This window comes from Dendropsophus ebraccatus, chromosome 1 (assembly GCF_027789765.1).
Source record: "Dendropsophus ebraccatus isolate aDenEbr1 chromosome 1, aDenEbr1.pat, whole genome shotgun sequence".
NCBI classification, from domain to species: domain Eukaryota; kingdom Metazoa; phylum Chordata; class Amphibia; order Anura; family Hylidae; genus Dendropsophus; species Dendropsophus ebraccatus.
In genome coordinates this window covers 182461821-182480635 of record NC_091454.1, presented here as the reverse complement: position 1 = coordinate 182480635, position 18815 = coordinate 182461821, and the positions used below count along the sequence as shown (strand labels likewise).

Sequence of the window (18815 nt, the reverse complement as noted above, 5' to 3'; positions counted from 1 at the left end):
TCTTACATATGTGGCTTTTAAATTATTTGCCTAGTCGCACGCTCGGTGGGTTAATAATCTCAGTGCATTTTGTGCCGGTAGAAAATAGGACAAGAGGAACACATGTCACATAAATAAACTAAAACAAATGGAGCAACAGTGGTTTTAGTGAAATGAAGGTTGTCTGCCTGCATCCAGAGACTACATCTCTTTATGCACAAGTGAACATCAAGCTGACAGCGGCAGCAATGCCCCAACTACAAGCCACAATCCATATCTGACTGATGAATATTTCATAGCATCCCAGGCCCGGTCCTCCTGTGGTCCTCTGTTCCTTACATTAAGGGTATGGCCAGATAACAGAGGGGGGTTATGGCACACGTGAACATATGGAAGGAGGAAGCTTGTTATTATGGACGACACACTAAAGGTTAAGGATATTTGCATCATCCATCAGTTATTTGATAGCTCTGTAACTGTACGAGAGAAAAGGCTGCTGGTTCTTTTCAGTTAATCCCTGCCGTCCTATCAAACCCCAGTCAAGGAAAGAGTTAATGCCCTTTGTATTATTTACCACCGATTAATTTCTATGGGAACTGATCTCCTTTAGTTTTCCCTGGAAAGCTTTAACACAACAAGCATTAACCCAAGTGGCGGTGGCTGGGCAAGCAAATGGGACAACAAGGAGTTAATATTACTCTTCAATTTTGTATCTAACTCGGTGAGTGAATGAATAGGAAGCTTATCTAGTAGCGGAAAGTGAGATAGGACAGAGGATGAAAACCTTCCCAGACATGGAAGATGCTTATTTTACAGAGATAGAACTCAATGAACCTTTCATGTATGGAAAGAACAGTACTTGACTGCCGTAGCCAGAGAAGTGCTATTAGGATGTCATACTTCTTATTTCTTAGAAAAGTGGTTTCAATCTATATAAATTGTTTGGTAAGTTTATTTTTTCTTGTGGTTGACATCCAATTTATTAATAATTTTGCTAGAACCTTCTCCTTGGGGTTATTCAGCATTAGAAAAACATGGCCCCTTTCTTCCAGAGACAGACCCACTCAAGTTTGGGTGCAGGTTTTGCAACTCAGTTCCATTGAAGTGAAGCTTAATTACAAACCACACCTGAACTGGAGACAAGAGCAGTGCTGTCTCTGGAAGAAAGTGCCCATGTTTTTTTTTCCAATGCTAGATAACCCCTTTAAGTTAATTCAAAACTGATGGTTTTATGGGCAATGTCAATACAAAAACTTTTATATTTCATAAAGACACATCTGTAGGGGAACAGTGAGCCCAGTCCTGAACCCAGCCTAATGTCCTCCTACCTGCTTTAATGATCTGCTCTGAATGGCGGACCCCACTTGGGCAATAGAGCCGACACTGCAAGCATAAAATTGACAGTCAGTACCAAACGGTCTCTTAAAAGTCCAATCACAATCATAATACACAAACCAGAATCAGGCTAGGGTTTAGAACCAAAGGAGGGCAGTCAGAACTAGAGGTCAAGCTGGGTCACAACAAAAGGTGATGTATGGTCCAAATCACACTCCGAGAACAGAGGTCAGAAGATGGAAGTCAAGGGTCAGAAGTCCAGGTGATGTTTATTAAATTAAAATGGTGGCTGTTATTTTACTAAAAAAGACAGTGTGTGAACATGGCCTTAAAGTGTACCTCTAGCGTTGTTTTAAAAAAAAAAAAAAATTTTTATATGACTATCATTCAGAACAGTGCATGACAGTCATTTCTATAATGTAAATCTACTTTGAATTCCGTTTACGAGCGCCTGTTCTTTCCACCATATCTAACGATATCTTATGAGACAGGGATATAGAGATGCAGCTTTGTTTGATAAGGTATAGTTAGATGCAGCGGGGAGAACGAGTGCTTGGAAGCCTATTGAAGCGCTGAATTAAAAATAGATTTACATTAGAGAAATGACTAGTGTGCACTGTGCTGTGTGATAATGGTAGAGTGGTAGTTACATGTTAAACACAGGTTTTTTATGGACAACCACACCTTTTCCCTGACAGAGAAGCCTGAAGCCCAAGTGCATCTTTTATTAGCACCCCTTGGATGTTTTGGGATTTCCTCAGGTTCTTCTGAACATGCTGGGTCTTGGGGGGGGCCCTTGGGGATTGGTCCTCTGACATTGCGGTTGCAGGGCCGTTCTATGGCCTCCCTCCCTGTTTGGGCTTGCTTTGCGGTGTTGGTGGTCACTGACTGACACATTGGTGAGTTAGTGCAGGGACTCATATAAACCAGGGGACATGCACGTGGTACATGAGGCAATAGGGTTTGATCAAATTATATGCCAACATCCTGGTGTTGGTTTTCTAATGTAGCCGAGAGGCATTAGTGTCAGCCATAGGTGTGAGGTGCAACAGCTCCTTTCTCTCCTTGTCCGTATTTTCTGAACATGTGCAAAACTGTGTACAGATGACTTGAGATAACATCCACCTCAGGAATATCAGATCCTTACCCAGAAAGCAAAGTCAGGTTGAAAACCATAGATACACAACAGTGATACCTCAGTAGGCAGATTGTCATGGTCGTTCAAAGCAAATTCTGCAAGACCTACCTATGAAACCCAATCAGACTGTGGACATAAAATATAACACTTCAAGTACTGCCTGAAATCATTCATCATAGTAAACAGAGAAAAGAAAGATTATCGCTTGAATGCGAACAATATTTGGCACAATAATGTTTCGTAATAGGATCTTTAGACTTAAAGAGGTTAATAGCGGATCCTGCCGGGCCGCCCATTCTGTGTTACTGTCAGTGTTTTAGAAACATCTGGTGATGTCCTGCTCCCTCCAGAAATGGCTGGTCAGCATAGACAGTAAAGGAGAACCATTTCCGGCGGGAGCAGGACGTCACTTGATGTTTCTAAAACATTGACAGAGGTGGAAAACGGACGGCCTGAGATGTGGCAGCTGCAGGAGAGCAGGACAGGTAAGTGTACATCACTGTCATGTCTCCAGGCATGGCCCCAGGCAGGATCCACAACTATTCACCGCAAGTAAGGTTCTCGGCACTACTCACAATCGCTGGTAGACACCGTCATCCAATGTGCATTGTGGCCAATATCCTGGAGTGTGCTACAGGTGGTGCACAGATAAAGGTATACAGTCCTTCCAATAATCTTTCCAAAAATAAGAAGTAAAGTCTGGCACTCACCCAAGTAGCAAAAATACAAAATTATCTTTATTCACCAAACGGGTGCCCTGACATCATCACGTATTATGGTCATTCTTATACAGCTTTACGTTTAAGTAATTAGCATATTAAAAATCACATACAAAACAAAAGTAAATTGTGACATATAAAATACAATCAATGACAATAACATCTAGTGCACCTTTGTACAGTGTATTCTTGCTTTACCAGCAGGTTCCATGAATGCCGGATCTATCAATCAGACCTAGCGGTCCAATGGCTTCCGTTTTTAGTATAAATTCAGTCTCCTCTTGGAGCAATCGTAACTGCCGATCGCCTCCAGCTGGTAAATGTTTTACCTGTTTTAGACCCATGAAACATAAATCAGAGGTATTACCACTATGCACAGTGTGAACATGAGCAATCAACTTAGGGCAACCTTTACCTGTTTTAAAGGACCTCATAGGTTCAGAGAATCGTATGTACATCGGGCGTATTGTTTTCCCCAAATAATAGTAAAAAAGACCATACTCAAACATTGGCGCTTGTTAGAGAACGATACTGATTTGCAAGATCTGACTGAACTTGTATCGTTCCGTTGGTGTAAGAACCTACGGGATGAGATTGTAAAGGGTAGGTTTGTAGATACAGGGGAAAAAGAACGTAAGGATATGTGGTTATGTGGTCATGACCCAGGTAATTATAAATGTCAACACTGCAAATAATGCAAATTTTTGAGTGACGTGAGAACAGTCCAATTAGGTCCAGTAAAATGGGAAGTGAGGGATTTTATTACGTGTAGATCGAAATACGTAGTATATGCGATTATTTGTACGTGCGGTTTTTATTATTTGGGGAAAACCATACGCCCGATGTACGTACGATTTTCTGAACATATGAGGTCCTTTAAAACAGGCAAAGGTTGCCCTAAGTTGATTGCTCATGTTCACACTGTGCATAGTGGTAATACCTCTGATTTATGTTTCATGGGTCTAAAACAGGTAAAACATTTACCAGCTGGAGGCAATCGGCAGTTACGATTGCTCCAAGAGGAGACTGAACTTATACTAAAAACGGAAGCCATCAGACCGCTAGGTCTGAATGATAGATTCGGCATTCGTGGAACCTGCTGGTAAAGCAAGAATAGCTCTCTTTCTATACACTGTACAAAGATGCACTAGATGTTATTGTCATTGATTGTATTTTATATGTCACCATTTACTTTTGTTTTGTATGTGATTTTAAATATGCTAATTACTTAAACGTAAAGCTGTATAAGAATGACCGTAATACGTGATGATGTCAGGGCTGTGAAAAAGCGTGTTTAACGCGAAACAGCTGTTTCCTGATCTGTGTTCATCCACGCCATGTTATCCATTTGGTGAATAAAGATAGTTTTGTATTTTTGCTACTTGGGTGAGTGCCAGACTTTACTTCTTATTTTTGGAAGGATCCACAACTATCAAATTATTCTGGACAACCTCTTTAGGGTGCCTTCACACAGGATGTATCACAGCAGAAATTTAGCCCTGAGTTATGCAGCGAGATCTGCTACAGCGTAAGGTCCTGGCAGGTCCCTGTGAATACAGACTCGCAGTGATTGGCTGAGCAGGTGATCCATCAGCCAAGTATGTGATGTTGCAGCTGATGGAACTGCAGGAGGTCGGTGGCTATTGGATATCATTTAGGGAGATCTTTGGGGCCACAGGGACGGGTAACTATATTTTCTTTTTTATGTTCCTGCACCCCCTACCTCCCTGAGATTTGTTAGTTTCATGGGACCTCTCCTTTCAAGAAACCTAAGTGGCACATTATGCTGTTTGCATAGAGTTACTAGCAGTGAGCTGGCATCGCTGGTCACATACACAGCACTGTGCAAGGTCACTATAGTAATGTGAAAGGTTTGGTGCTTGTTATATCTGGTGTAAGTAGGGTGGGCCCAAGAATCAAATTCCCAGGTGGGTCCAAGGTACCCCGGTCTGACGGCCGATGCTCCCCCTAAAATCCATAGGATAGGGGATAACAAGCTAAAAAAAAAAATCTTTCAAATCAACTGGTGTCAGAAAGTTATATAGATTTGTCATTTACTTCTACTAAAAACCCTCAAGCCTTCCAGTACTTATCAGCTGCTGAATGTCCTGCAGAAAGTGGTGTATTCTTTCCAGTCTGACACATTGCTCTATGCGGTCACCTCTGTCCATGTCAGGAACTTACTTTGGACAGTTCCTGACATGGACATAGATGGCAGCAGAGATTACTGTGTCAGACTGGAAAGAATACACCACTTCCTGCAGGACATACAGCAGCTCATAAGTAGTGGAAGACTGGAGATTTAATAGAAGTAAATTACAAATTTCTGGCACCAGTTTTTTTTATGAATTTTTTTTTGTGGAGTATCCCTTTAATACTGTGGATTATTTTACTTTTTAAACAACTTGACAACCCCTTTTGTGCAGTCACTTCAGTTATCCAGTGATCAACTAATCGGGTGATCACTGATTTCCTATGAAAGCCTGGGAAATGTAGTTTTACATGGCACCCATACTGCTTGTCTTCCAGGTAGGGATCCCCTCCTTTCCTATTGATTTCAGCAGCTTGATGTATAATACTCTTTGGCAGCCCTTTCCACATACAATTGTCAGCGGTTTCCTTCATGTTAACAAATCCCCCGTGTATAGCCGTATACCAGTGGATTCTAAACTGAGTGACAGGAAATGCTGGGCATTGTAGTGTATAGAACTGTATGTGAACCACAAGTTTCCCTCCAAAAAGTCGGGAGGTATGGAGGAAGGACTGACTGCAAAGCATTATGGGGAAGCTTGATATCATGTGTTTTCAGTCATCATCATCATCATAAGCTTTACAGCAATAGAGCAGCTTTATCATTCTGCCAGAGACAAAACACAGTCTGATTTGCCCATCGCAGCCAATCACAGCTCACCTTTCATATCTTAACAAGCTCCTATAAAATTAAAGCTGAGCTTTGATTGGTTGCTATGGGGAAGTTAGACTGCCTACGTTGCCCATGGCCACCAATCACAGTTCAGCTTTTATTTTGCCAGAGTAATTTGAGAAACGAAAGCTGGACTGTGATTGGTTGCTATGGGCCAAATCAAACCATATTTTTTAGTGTTCTTAGTGTGACCTAACCATAAGCTGTTTGCTTGGTCACAAGTGTGTTTAGTGACTTCTGCAGTAAAGTGCATTGCCAGTCATTAATGGGTTAATGCTTCAGATGTGTTTACTTGCAGTAACCATGGCAACCGTGCACTGTGATGACAAGCGCTTATGTCATAAAGACGGTTACATATAGCAATGCACCGCGCCCTGATCAGTGCCATCTTGGATGCACCAGAGGACCTTGAGCTTGACCACTTTACTGCCCCCTACCCTTGAAGTAATTTGGAGGTTCTAGCAGGGAAAAAAGGGGTGGTCTGCTTTAGACTACTTCTTCATCGAGTCTCCACCTTCTTGAGAAGTAGACCTGGATCTGTGAGGTAGAAGAGATACATCCGCCTAGCCATCAATAAGGTGACAGATATTTCAGCCAGATTTCTTTCACATCCAGTTTATTATATTTATAGTATGGTATTACCCTCTAAGCCCAGGGGAGGGGCAACTCTCCAGCCATGGCTCCCTCGAGGTTTCCCCCACAGGGGGTTTTTCCTCGCCTGAGTGCTGGAGGGTGACTCTTCGTGAGTCGGTGGTCTGCCATTTTCAGTGTCATGTAATTTTAAATAAAATTGGGACCCTTTGACACCTGATTACAATGTGTTGTGTCTTTATTTTGTGTTTTTTTGGTAGAACTTCTTACGTTTGGGAGTTGGGGATCCGTCACATATTACAGAGTCATAAAGCTGGATATCTGCCTGCTACACAGATCTATTACTTGCACAATGAGCCAACTAGGATGGAGCAGTGGATAGCAGAACTCCTGCATGTATGTGCGTATCCCTGGATTAAAGGGACACTAGCAAGGTTTATACCTATCTGCAAGGCTTGTCAAAAGGTAGCATATTAAAGCAACATGGACACCACCATAAATATACATCATACTGTATATACACAACCCAGTGGCTCGTGTGTGTGGGCAGCATCAGGGGCAAGGCAAAGTATTGCGCCCCCACACCTATACATCCAGGTGTGGCCTAGGTAGCTGCCCCCGTGCAAAATCCACAGAATACACGATGGAAAGTGCAGCTCCAGTAACACTCTGCATTGTGTGCTATGGTGAATTGGGATGTGGGCGCACATGGATGCGCCCGCATCCCAATTCAGCACAAATTAAGTTAATCCGGCAATACAGCAATATCGCCCAGAATGACTTCACTGACACCGGCCATTCTGTGACACAAGGTATCTTTTCTATTAATCACGGCCATTGATACAATTTGCAACAATGGCTGTTATTAATAGAAAAGATACATTGCATTGAAGTCAGAGGGAATCCCAGCCAGAGTGTATAGACTCCAGCTGGTATTCCATATCATGTCAGTTTTTTCCACTGCTATTTATTAAATAGCGGCCACACTTTCCATTGTGTGCTATGGAGAATTGGGATGCGGGCACACCAGAATTCAACAGAAATTAAGTTCATCTGGCCGGTACGGCATGAACTTTACTGACACCAACTGTTCTGTGATATGGTCGGGTTACAGAATGGCCGGTGTCATACAGAGTGTGAACCTGGACGAATTCAGTAAAAACATAAAACACTACTACCCTCAATGTGACCATAATATATTATTATGCTGCATACATAGAATACCACAACCCCCAACATGACCATAATCTATTTCTATTATTCTCTCTGCATAAAACACTGCAACTCCCAACATGGCCCGACCACTGGACAAGAGCAAAATACTAATTCTATAATACTCTATACCTACAACACTACAACCCCCAATATGACCATAGTGTATTTCTATTATACTCTCTGCACCAGGCTTGGACTGGCTCCCAAAGGAGCAGGGCAATCCCTAGGTGGGCCCTACCCCTTGGTAGGCCTCCCTGTTTAGCAGCTCCATAATGACATAATCCCCTAGGACTGCTGCACACGTCTGTCACCCAGTTACTCACTGCCTCTATATAGTAACCTGGGGTTTTATCCCATTATATAGAGGCAGGGAGTGACTGGGGGTGACAGACAGCAGCATGTAGTGTGCAGAATCAGTGCAGCCCCTCCTCCCTGGGACCTTTCCCCACCCTCCTCCTTTCAGGCTGCCTCCATCTGCTCTATGTGCTGCTGGCAGTTGGGACACAGGGGGAGGGAGATGGGCTGCAGCCTGCACAGTGTGGCCTTGGAGCAGCTGATCTGACAGTATGTGAGCTGTACCCGGTGGCATAGCTACCATAGAGGCAGGGTAGGCAGTTGCTATGGGGCCCATGCAGGAGGGGGGCCCGGTGGAGAAGGTAAGAGTGTGTGTCCTTCTGCTTAACCCCTTATGTACTGCAGTGTGTAAGTGACCCAATGTTTACCTACATGCTGAAAAAAACAAAGAAAGGGTTAACAAGCAGAAGACAGAGATCTCTGCTTCACTGCACTGATAACATCTGACCTCTGTTCTCCAGCTGGCAATTAAGTAGGAAAGGAAAATGTGCAGAGGTCAGGGGTTATCAGTGCACCAGCTGTAAAGCAGATATATATATATATATATATATATACATCTGGTAAATCTGTGAACATGAAGTATGTACGTGAGTATGTGTGTATACTGTGTGTGTGTATTATCTATTCATATATATAATGTGCATTTGTTTATATCTGTATATGAAATGTGTATGTATATATAGTGTGTGTTTACTATGTATGCATATAGGTAATGTGTTTTTTTTTATCTGTGTATGATGTGTGTATATATTGTGCATATTTGTCAGTAATATGTATGTACACATAGGGGGAGATTTATCAAAGGGTGTAAAATTTAGACTGGTGCAAACTGCCCACAGCAACCAATCACAGCTCCTCTTTTCTTTCACCAGAGCTGGAAGCTGAGCAGTGATTGGTTGCTGTGGGCAGTTTGCACCAGTCTAAATTTTACACCCTTTTGTAGCGCTGCTCTCGGGTCTCTCTCACAGCTGGCAGAAGTCATTTTTGCAAGGGTTCGTGTATGTCTGAGCCCTGGCTCCTCCAGCTGCAATGTCATGGAGCAGCTGATGGATTGCCTGCTCAGCCAGTCAGTGACTGCAGTAGTGTCCCGTCCCAGTCACTGATTGAGTGAGTGGGTGATCCATCGGCCGAGTATGTGACTTTATAGCTGGAGGAGCTGCAGGAGGCCGGCGTATGTCAGATATCGTTAACCCCTTAGCAACCTACGACGTATCTAGTATGTCATGACGCCGCTTGGGGGGGGGTTCAGAGGGGGCTGCGCCATGACCCCGTTCTGAGCCACCATGCTCCTGGCTGATCACAACCCCCCCACTAATTAGGACAGTTAAATGCAGCTGACATAACTGACAGCTGCATTCAAATGCCTTCTAAAGACTCATCCCTAGTAGACGGATCAACCCCCCTCAATGCGATAGCAGAGGGACGATCCATTCATCTTGATGCTGATCCTGGCCTGGTAATCCATAGCAGCAGCCCAGAGCAATACAGCATTGATCTCATGCATCAGTGCTGTATATGTATACTGCACTGATCTCTCCTAGGGGTACTTCAAATTAATATATGTGTAAAAAAAAAAAAAAATTAAATAAAACAAACGCTCCTCTAATAAAAGTTTTTCCCATTTTATGAATAAAAATATAAATAAAATAAAAATAAACATATTTGGTATTGGCGCGTGTGTATTACCACAAACTATTAAATTATCACATTCCTGATCATAAACATATGCAGCAATATCTCTTGCCATAGTTGGCCACCAATAACTTCTAGAAATTAGTCTTGTCATACCAGTAATTCCTGGGTTTAGTCTAAACTGTCTTTAGGAGCACCCTTAGGAGGCAGATCTTTATTGGCTTTGATTTTTAATGCCAAATCTAAAGAAGTAGTGGACACAACAATTGTGTTCACTACCTCCCCAGATTTTTTTTTTTTACATGTAATATTTTTTAAATTTTTTAATAAGCATAGCAAAAACTATATAAAATGCTGTGATTGATGTGATCATACAAATCTGCAGAACATATCTTTTTTTTTAAAGTTGTGGAACTTTAGTTTTTTTTCTAATTTGCTACAGAGGTTTCTTTGGGCAATTCCTGAGTAAATGTTCTGTACTGCCATAATAAAAACAAAGTCTTTTACACCTAAAAATTCTTCCATTCCTGTGGGGACATGGTGGCACCACATGTATTGATTTCTTACGGGTGACCAATGGCTTGCAGATGGCAAGTGATGGGTTTCAAGGAATCAGTGAAACAGGAGATGTCCGCTGCTACTATCCTCTATGGGCTGCCTGGACGATGTAGCAATCACCTGGCAGCCCCCTCGCAGCTCTACCCCCCCCTACTTACCCGCTTGCTGCCGCCACTATCATTGCAGTATAGGAATGAGGACCAAGTGAGCTTTGACAGCACTTGTTTGCTCCTCTATGTCACCCCGTGTAATAGGGGCTTAAGCTGTAAGTATTCTATTCAGTCAGGTAAAGTTTAAATTGGTAACGTAGAGCTATGTTATTCAACCTGCACAATATTATTCTGCCAGTCTACATGCCTGATAGAGTGAGCCTAGTTGTGACAAAAGTCTGAATGGCACAAACCTCTCACTGTCGCCAACTCTGGGGTAAGCAAAAAAGTTTCTAATGGTCTTGTTGCAGCAGCAAAAAAGTATTCTTAGCCTCTGACCCTCCAAGAAATGAGGTCTGAGACAAAAATAAAGATTACAGCTCTACGTAAAGTGCTTCTTTTCCTCAGAAAAATGATCGGGGAGTTTAATTTGGAGTTCTAAAGGCATAACGGGAATAGCATCAAATGTAATGGATAGTCGACAGCGAACATGTTCGTAAATGTTCGTATGTGGTACGAACATGACGCTAACATGACGCTGATCACAAACAATTTGTTCGATGATCAAAATGGTTATAATGATCATTTTCGAACATTTTCGAAATTGCGAAGGTACACAACTGCGTAATTTACGCTTTGCACCTGATAATCTGTACTCATGTGCGTAGACCGAAGCGCACCCTTCTACTGTACGTCTGTTATTTGTTCGTGAATGTTTTTTTTGTTTAGGTTCGGGATCCAAACCGAACATTGGGATGGAAAAAAAGGAAATTTTGACAGCACATCTATGACTCTGTTCACACTGCAGGTTGCACGCTGCTTGTGGCTTAGGTACAGACAAAAAACAAAAGGTGCAACAGCAACCCACAGGTGTAAGGGCTTACCGTATATACTCCTCCCAGCGTACACACGGTAAACACATACTTTGTAGATATTAAAAATTAAAATATAATTTTTTTTTTTTTTTTTTAGAAAAGTGAGGATCTTAGCAAACTATTTGATCAAACAGAGTGTACCATGTCGCCACATTAAGAGATCATTTGGTTCCTATCTGCCCAGTTGTAGGCCATTGCTAGTGTGAAAATGCTAGAGTAGGGACCATGTCTTGAGGACGCCTTAACGTGGCGACATGGTACACTCTGTTTGATCAAATAGTTTGCTAAGATCCTCACTTTTCTAAAAAAAAATTTTTATATTTTAATTTTTAATATCTACAGAGTAGGTGTTTACCGTGTGTACGCTGGGAGGAGTATATACGGTAAGTCCTTACACCTGTGGGTTGCTGTTGCACCTTTAGTTTTTTGTCCGAACATTGGGATGTTCACTCATCACTGGTCAGAACCAGACTGTCTTGTCAAAGTCTAAATCACAAACTGAATACACAAACCAGAGTTAGGCCAGGAATGAGAACCGGAGGACAGCTTCAGAACAGAATCAGAGTCCAAGTACTATGCCAGAGGTCAAGGCGGGTCACAACAGCAGTCCAGGTATGTTCCAAATCACAATCCATGAACAAAGGTCAGAAGAAAGTAGCCAAAGGTAAGAAGTCCAAGTGATCAAAGGAGAAGCTCAGAAGAGAAATGTTACGGATGGCCAGAAGACTCCAATTACGGACATACGAGACCATAAGTTTCATCGGTAAGTTTAAATAGAGTTCCAAGGCAGTTCCAGTGCACAGCATGATTGGTTGGTGTCCCTGCTCACTGATTGGCTGACATTTCCCACCTTCCACTATGATGTCTGGCCTAAATGCCAGAGTGGTTCGCCAAGGAAATGGTTCAACGCTCGTGTAGGCTTCATACCAAAGATGGAAGGTACTGTAAGTTCATAACACATATCTAAAGTTTTGACCAGTCGGCTCAGAGCCCAACCGTTCTCTAGAACAATTAAGGGACGTGCACACTTGACAGGCTCATTATGCAAGTCAGCGGTACTGTTATGCTCCCATACACACAGAGCAGAGAGAGATAGGCCTGGCCATGTGCTTCTCCTCTGAACACTCTAAACACTCCTTAAGACATATAAAAAGTTTTTTTTTTCCCCCACAGGTAACTTTAGGATTGTTTTCCAGATATATAATCAGCCAGTAACTGTAGACACTATAGAGGGAGTCCATTAAAGGGGCTATCTGCACTTAGAAAATGTATGACCTATCCTCAGGATCAATATTGGATTGGCAGGCTCTGGGACCCCTCGCTGATGATCGGGAGTCTGCAGTGCTTGTGAAAACACTGCAGCATCTTCAATGTTTATTAACATTTGTACCTGTATTACCTTCTTATTAGTGTATCAGAAGACCTGCACGTGGTACATGAGGCAATATGGTTTGGCCAAATTATATACTAACTTCTGATGTTGGTTTTAAATGTAGCTGAATAAGCTTTCGTGTCAGCCAGGGGTGCGATGTGCAGCCATTTCTGTCTTTTTGGCTTGTGCACCTTCTTATTAGTAGTTACAGTGCAAGGTAATACAGAAATGTCCCGTTCACTTGAATGGAATAAAGCTGCAGAACAAACACTGGTATCACAGCCTGATCAGCTGGGATTTTGGGAGTCGGTCCCCCCACAGATTTATTATTGATTACATATCCTAAGGGTAGGCCATCACTTTTAAGAGGCTGAGGAACCCCTTTAAGAAGGGACCTAATTAATGCAAGGTGCACTGAAGTAAGATCTGTCCATGAGCTACACAGTAAAATGTAAATTGCTGTAGATTTCTGGTATAAATGATAATAAATTTGCAGGACAGCAGGAAACCACATCCTCGTGATAAGTCCTGCTAGCATTTTTAGAAAGTGCTTTAAGCAGCAAAATAAGAAAACATTTTTGTGCAAGCAAGGCATACATCAAAATTATCAAAATAATTTTTTGCCAGAAATCTGGCATAACATTAATAAATTCGCCCTATGTGATCACTTGTCAGTCATCATTAGGTACAAGTGTTGCATAAGATTGACAAAAATTATGATCAGATGGTCGCCGAAATTGAAAGGGGTTGGTGGAGCAGGCAGTTACCTAGGGCTCTGTTAAAAATAAAAAATACATTATTTACTTCCCACCGACATACACAAGACACCTGTACTCAGAGGCGTAGCTAGGACTCGTGGGGCCCCATAGCAAAAAACTGTATGGGGCTCCCCTCACTACACACTATTATATATAAATATATATATATATCACACCGAGTATATATATATATATATATATATATATATATATATATATATATAAACATACTCGGTGATGTGCCCTCCAAAAAAATTCTCCTGTGGCCAGAGGCAGAATCCTGCGTGAAGCCACAACAGTGACTGGCAGAGGATAAAACCAATGTCTGCTTGTTCTGTCCATCCACTGTATTTAACTATAACAGCCTATTAGGAGCCACATTGTTATATACATAGGTGCAGGGGAGGACTACCTTTTGCTTAACCCCTTATGTACTGCAGTGTGTAAGTGACCCAGTGTTCTCTTACATGCTGCAACACAAAAAAGGGTTAATACAGAAGACAATTAGCTCTCTTCTTCACTACTCCTGTACTGATAACCCCTGACCTCTGCAGGAGCTCAGAGATGTAAGGGAACACTGGGTCACTTACACACTGCAGTACATAAGGGGTTAAGCAAAAGGACACAGGAGGCTCTTCTCTGTGCATCCAAGGCCCCCTCCCTCCATGGGCCCCATAGCAACTGCCTTCCCTGCCTCTATGGTAGCTTCACCACTGCCTGTACTAGTAGACTGTGTAAATAATACCCCAGCACAGTGTCTGCCTGTGCAAGCACTATGTCAAGGCATAGCAAGGAGGAGTAAGTGCTGTAAGGCCAGACAAGTAAGGGGAAGGAAGTGCATGTGTGAGTGCTGCTGGCAAACAGCTAAGCCCTGGTCCTGCCCCCTGAAACTGAGAAAATAAAAACTAGTTGTCCACCATGGAGGGGGCTCCCAGGGACTCAATAAGAACAGTGATAACACTAAAATCACCTTGTCACCCCTCTGAATGGTTCATCTAACAAAACCGTGCACGTTTTTAAAAATAGTTCGAAAGTACAGATATGTTTTAAATTTCTTTACAACATGAATGTTCAGTAGAATGAAACATAGCTACCAGGTGAATATGTGTCCATCTGACAACTGTCATAGTGAATTTCAGAGACTGAGAGTGGATAGGGACGCATTCAAAGCCACTGCCTTGGGCACAAAGAACCCCGTCCTATTCCTGACCTTGGTAGAATTGTCATCTGTAACTACAATTTCATGCCATGTATTGTCCGTTATGATTGTTATCAGACATATCAACATATTCTGTGGTAATTTCTAGATTCTAATCGCTTACATTCTTCCCCGTCCCAAGCACTAATAGTCACCTAAATATGTTCCTTAGAATATGGGAGGAAACCACAGCACCTGGAGGAAACCCATATAAGCACAGGGAGAGCCGACATCATGCAGATGTGGGTATAGTCTGATATGAACATAAAGCTCCCGTTATGCTCTTAGTCGCTGTGCCTTATGCACCTCCTTTCTGGGTTCGGTGATCGGCTTTATAGGATGGATTCTTAAGTGCTTAACCCATGTGTTGTGGTGCTGCTATAGGATGACATTTATTTCTGTTGGGGTTTTTCACCATGAATTTCACCCTTTAAGGTATATAGCAGTGGTGAACTGAAAGTCATAGTGAATACTGAGTAAAATCTATATGTTTCGCTGCTGGTTCACCAACACATGGACATAACCTTTATGTTCCATCAAGTCCTTTCTCTACTGATATTCAGGACACTTATCATCTGATTCCTGGTCATTTGCCTCCAGCATTTATCATATAGCATTTACATTTCTATATACTGTCCTTATCCAATGCTGTTACACTAAAAGTAGTCTTATAACATCAGGATCAGTTTTGGGACACCAATTTCCATTAAATTATTTTTTTTTTTTTACAATGATCTTTCTTAACTCATTCCTCTTAAGCAAGGGAGTAAATACCATAGAGGCAAAGTCTATAGTCTGGCTACTATAGGGCCATGGAAAGAGGGGGCCTGAATTGAGTTAGCCCTATCCTATTTGCTATTAGGTGCTGAACATCAGTTTATGAGCCCGCTGGACTGCGTTGTTAGTGTAAAAAGGTAAGAGGGGATTGAAAGGTAGCCCAAGGGTCATGGGAAAGGGGAAATAACCATCAGGCTCTTCTGTCCACCTTAGCAAAGCTTGGTTCATACTAAGTATGAAATACCACGAGAGGGATTATTACAGTAGATTACCCTCCTCTCTATCTTCCCTGATATAAGTCAGCCATTTTGTTCCATGAAATTGCAGATCACCACTGATTTCCACACATCTATACTGTCTTGGCCACTTATCGGAAGACGATGATGCAATTTTAGTGGGGGAAGGTGGAAACCCGTTTGACCATGACACCAACACAGCACCTATTTTGAATGCCAATATCTTGGACTCATCTGCCTTATGGATGTCTCCATACTTTTGAAGCACCCTGTATTTCCTATTGCTCCTTGTAAAGCTTCAAACATATGATAAAAGTGATATTCATCAGAGTTGCTTCTTGCCATATGGTGTGTGTGTGTGTGTGTGTGTGTGTGTGGGGGGGGGGGGGTACCTTGCATCATATCCTAGTCAATTATGTTCCTCATTTTTGGAAGCTGCTTCTTAAATAGAGATGAGCAAACTTTGAGCATGTTCAGGTTCATCTGAACTTGAACTCTTGGCATTTGATTACTGGTGGCTGAAGAAGTTGGATGCAGCCTCCTACCACCACCACAATCAATCACCCCCCCCCCACCACCACCACCACCAAATGTGCAATGAAATCTACAACTATGTACAAGTCAGAAAGACAGGAATGGTTGCACATCACACCCATGTTTGACATGAAAGCTTGTTCAGCTACATTTAAAAACCAACATCAGAAGTTAGTATATAATTTGATCAAACCATATTGCCTCACAGGGCCGTTTCTAGGTAATTTTGACTACAGGGCGAATCCTGCTAAAAGCGCACCCCCCCCCCCCCCCAAAAAAAAAAAAAAAAAAGCAGTTCAGTGACTCACAGGCGATGTCTTCTTTGATCTGGGGCAGCACTTTCCTTTTCCTCTCCATCTGGCCCAGTCCACCATAATGATTTCTTGCAGCAACAATTCATCTCTTGTGAATCTGCCAGACAAACATCTTAGGTTCCGCACTTTTACAACTTCCACTTCTTTTGTGTCTTGTGCAGTAAAGTCAGTAGGTATGTGAGTTGCCCCCTGTATGTAGGATCCCCTGCTGTGCCTCCATATAGTAATAATCCCCCTGTGCCCCCCCCCATAGTATTAATCCTCCCTGTGCTCCCCCATAGTAATAATCCCCCCATGGTTTGTTCACATATAGTAATAAACCCACCTGTGCAGTCCCCATAGTAATCCCCCCCCGTGCTCTTGTCCCATTGTAATAATCCCCCCCTGTGCTCTTCCCCCATAGTAATAAGCCCCCCTGTGCTCCCCCACCCATAGTAATAAGCTCCCCTGTGCTCCCCCACCCATAGTAATAAGCCCCCCTGTACTCTTCCCCCATAGTAATAAGCCCCCTGTGCTCTTCCCTCATAGTAATAAGCCCCCCTGTGCTTCCCCACCCATAGTAATAAGCCCCCCCTGTGCTCCCCCACCCATAGTAATAACCCCCCTGTACTCCCCCATAGTAATAAGCCCCCCTGTACTCCCCCATAGTAATAAGCCCCCCTGTGCTGGGGGTGCCCGCAGCTCAGTGGAGCCACCAGCACCCCCTAGCTGTCGGTGCCCCGTGTGGTCGCCCGGCCCGCCCGCCTCTAGAAACGGCCCTGTTGCCTCATGTACCAACGTGCAGGTTTCTGATACACATGAGTCCCTAACCAAAAAACATCACTGTGCCGGTCATTGAACTCAATCCCCGCAAAGCATGGCAAGCAGAGAAGGGGGGGCCATTCCTGTCTTTTTGACTTGTGCAGAAATCTACAACTATGTTTTGTGGTTGCAGATTTCTAACACAAGCAGATTTTAACATTAAAGGGGTTATCCAGTGCTACAAAAACATGGCCACTTTCTTTCAGAGACAACACAACTCTTGTCTCCAGTTCAGGTGTGGTTTGCAATTAAGCTCCATTTACTTCAATGGAACTGAGCAGAAACACCCCACCTAAGCTGGAGACAAGAGCGGGGCTGTCTCTGGAAGAAAGTGGCCATGTTTTTGTAGCACTGGATAACCCCTTTAATTTCTATGGAGAATTCAACAAGAAATTCTCTAACAGTTGGAGTGTGCTGTGGATTTGAGGCATCATGCCTTGAATCCATGGTTTTATACATCCACTGTTTGGTTTAATTCGCATTGGCTTACATTGTATCATACTTTTTTAAGGAATTTCGATTTGGGTTCCAAAACACAAATTTTGTAACAAGTACAGAATGCAAAAAAAAAATCCAGCCTTATAGCTGCAGCACTGATGGGAACTGGTACTGAAGAATGATCTACTGTATGCCTTGCCTGCTCTGCAAATCAATACCGATGTCCACTTGCATCTGTTATCTACTAGCGAATTTTTGTGTTTTTTTTTTTTTTTTTATATATTTAACATGTTGCTGTTGCATCCCAACCTTACAATACGGAGGGCGTTTTGCCTCTGAGGAGGTATACTGAACATGTCACATACTATAGTATCTGGAAGAACCCTGCAGTGTTACAACCCCCATCATGTAGTGTAAACTGTCATGAATTTTAATCCTTTGAGTTTGAAATATTCACCTTATGGCTATGTTCACACATAGTATTACTTTCAGTCTTTTTTTTAACCAAAACCAGGAGTGGGATAAAACCACACAAACTGTGCAAATCTTTCTATTATAATTTTGCCTGATCTGTTCCACTCTTGATTTTGGTACAAAAAATACAAAGAAATACTATGTGTGAACATAGCCTATGACCGTATATATACAACAATGTTTCCATTTCATTGACAAATGCTTCTATTTTTCTCAGTTTTCTTTCTCCTGTTATTTTGTTGTTTTTTCTTTGACACTTTGTCGCATTAATGTGATCTTTGTATATTTTATGTTCCTCTCTTATTGAACTTTCAGGCTCTTCGCTTACAATGCAACCCCAGCCCTGCTGTCTTTTATGGTTAGTGCTTGTCTTTTCATTTGCATGTGTCTTCCACTTTCCTTGCCAGTGTATTGAAGCATTTATGTAAGAGCCATCCCATCCTCT

General features: G+C 42.5%; 1 protein-coding gene across 1 annotated transcript in view; it reads left to right on the top strand.

Moving 5' to 3' along the window:
• Positions 1–12043: 12043 nt before the first annotated feature.
• The window catches only part of IGDCC3 (immunoglobulin superfamily DCC subclass member 3), a 98396-nt gene continuing 91624 nt past the window's right edge, over positions 12044–18815 (top strand). Inside the window, exon 1 of the mRNA XM_069958910.1 lies at positions 12044–12132. Within this exon, the coding sequence (XP_069815011.1) occupies positions 12044–12132 (89 nt within the window). The remainder of the gene's footprint in view (positions 12133–18815) is intronic.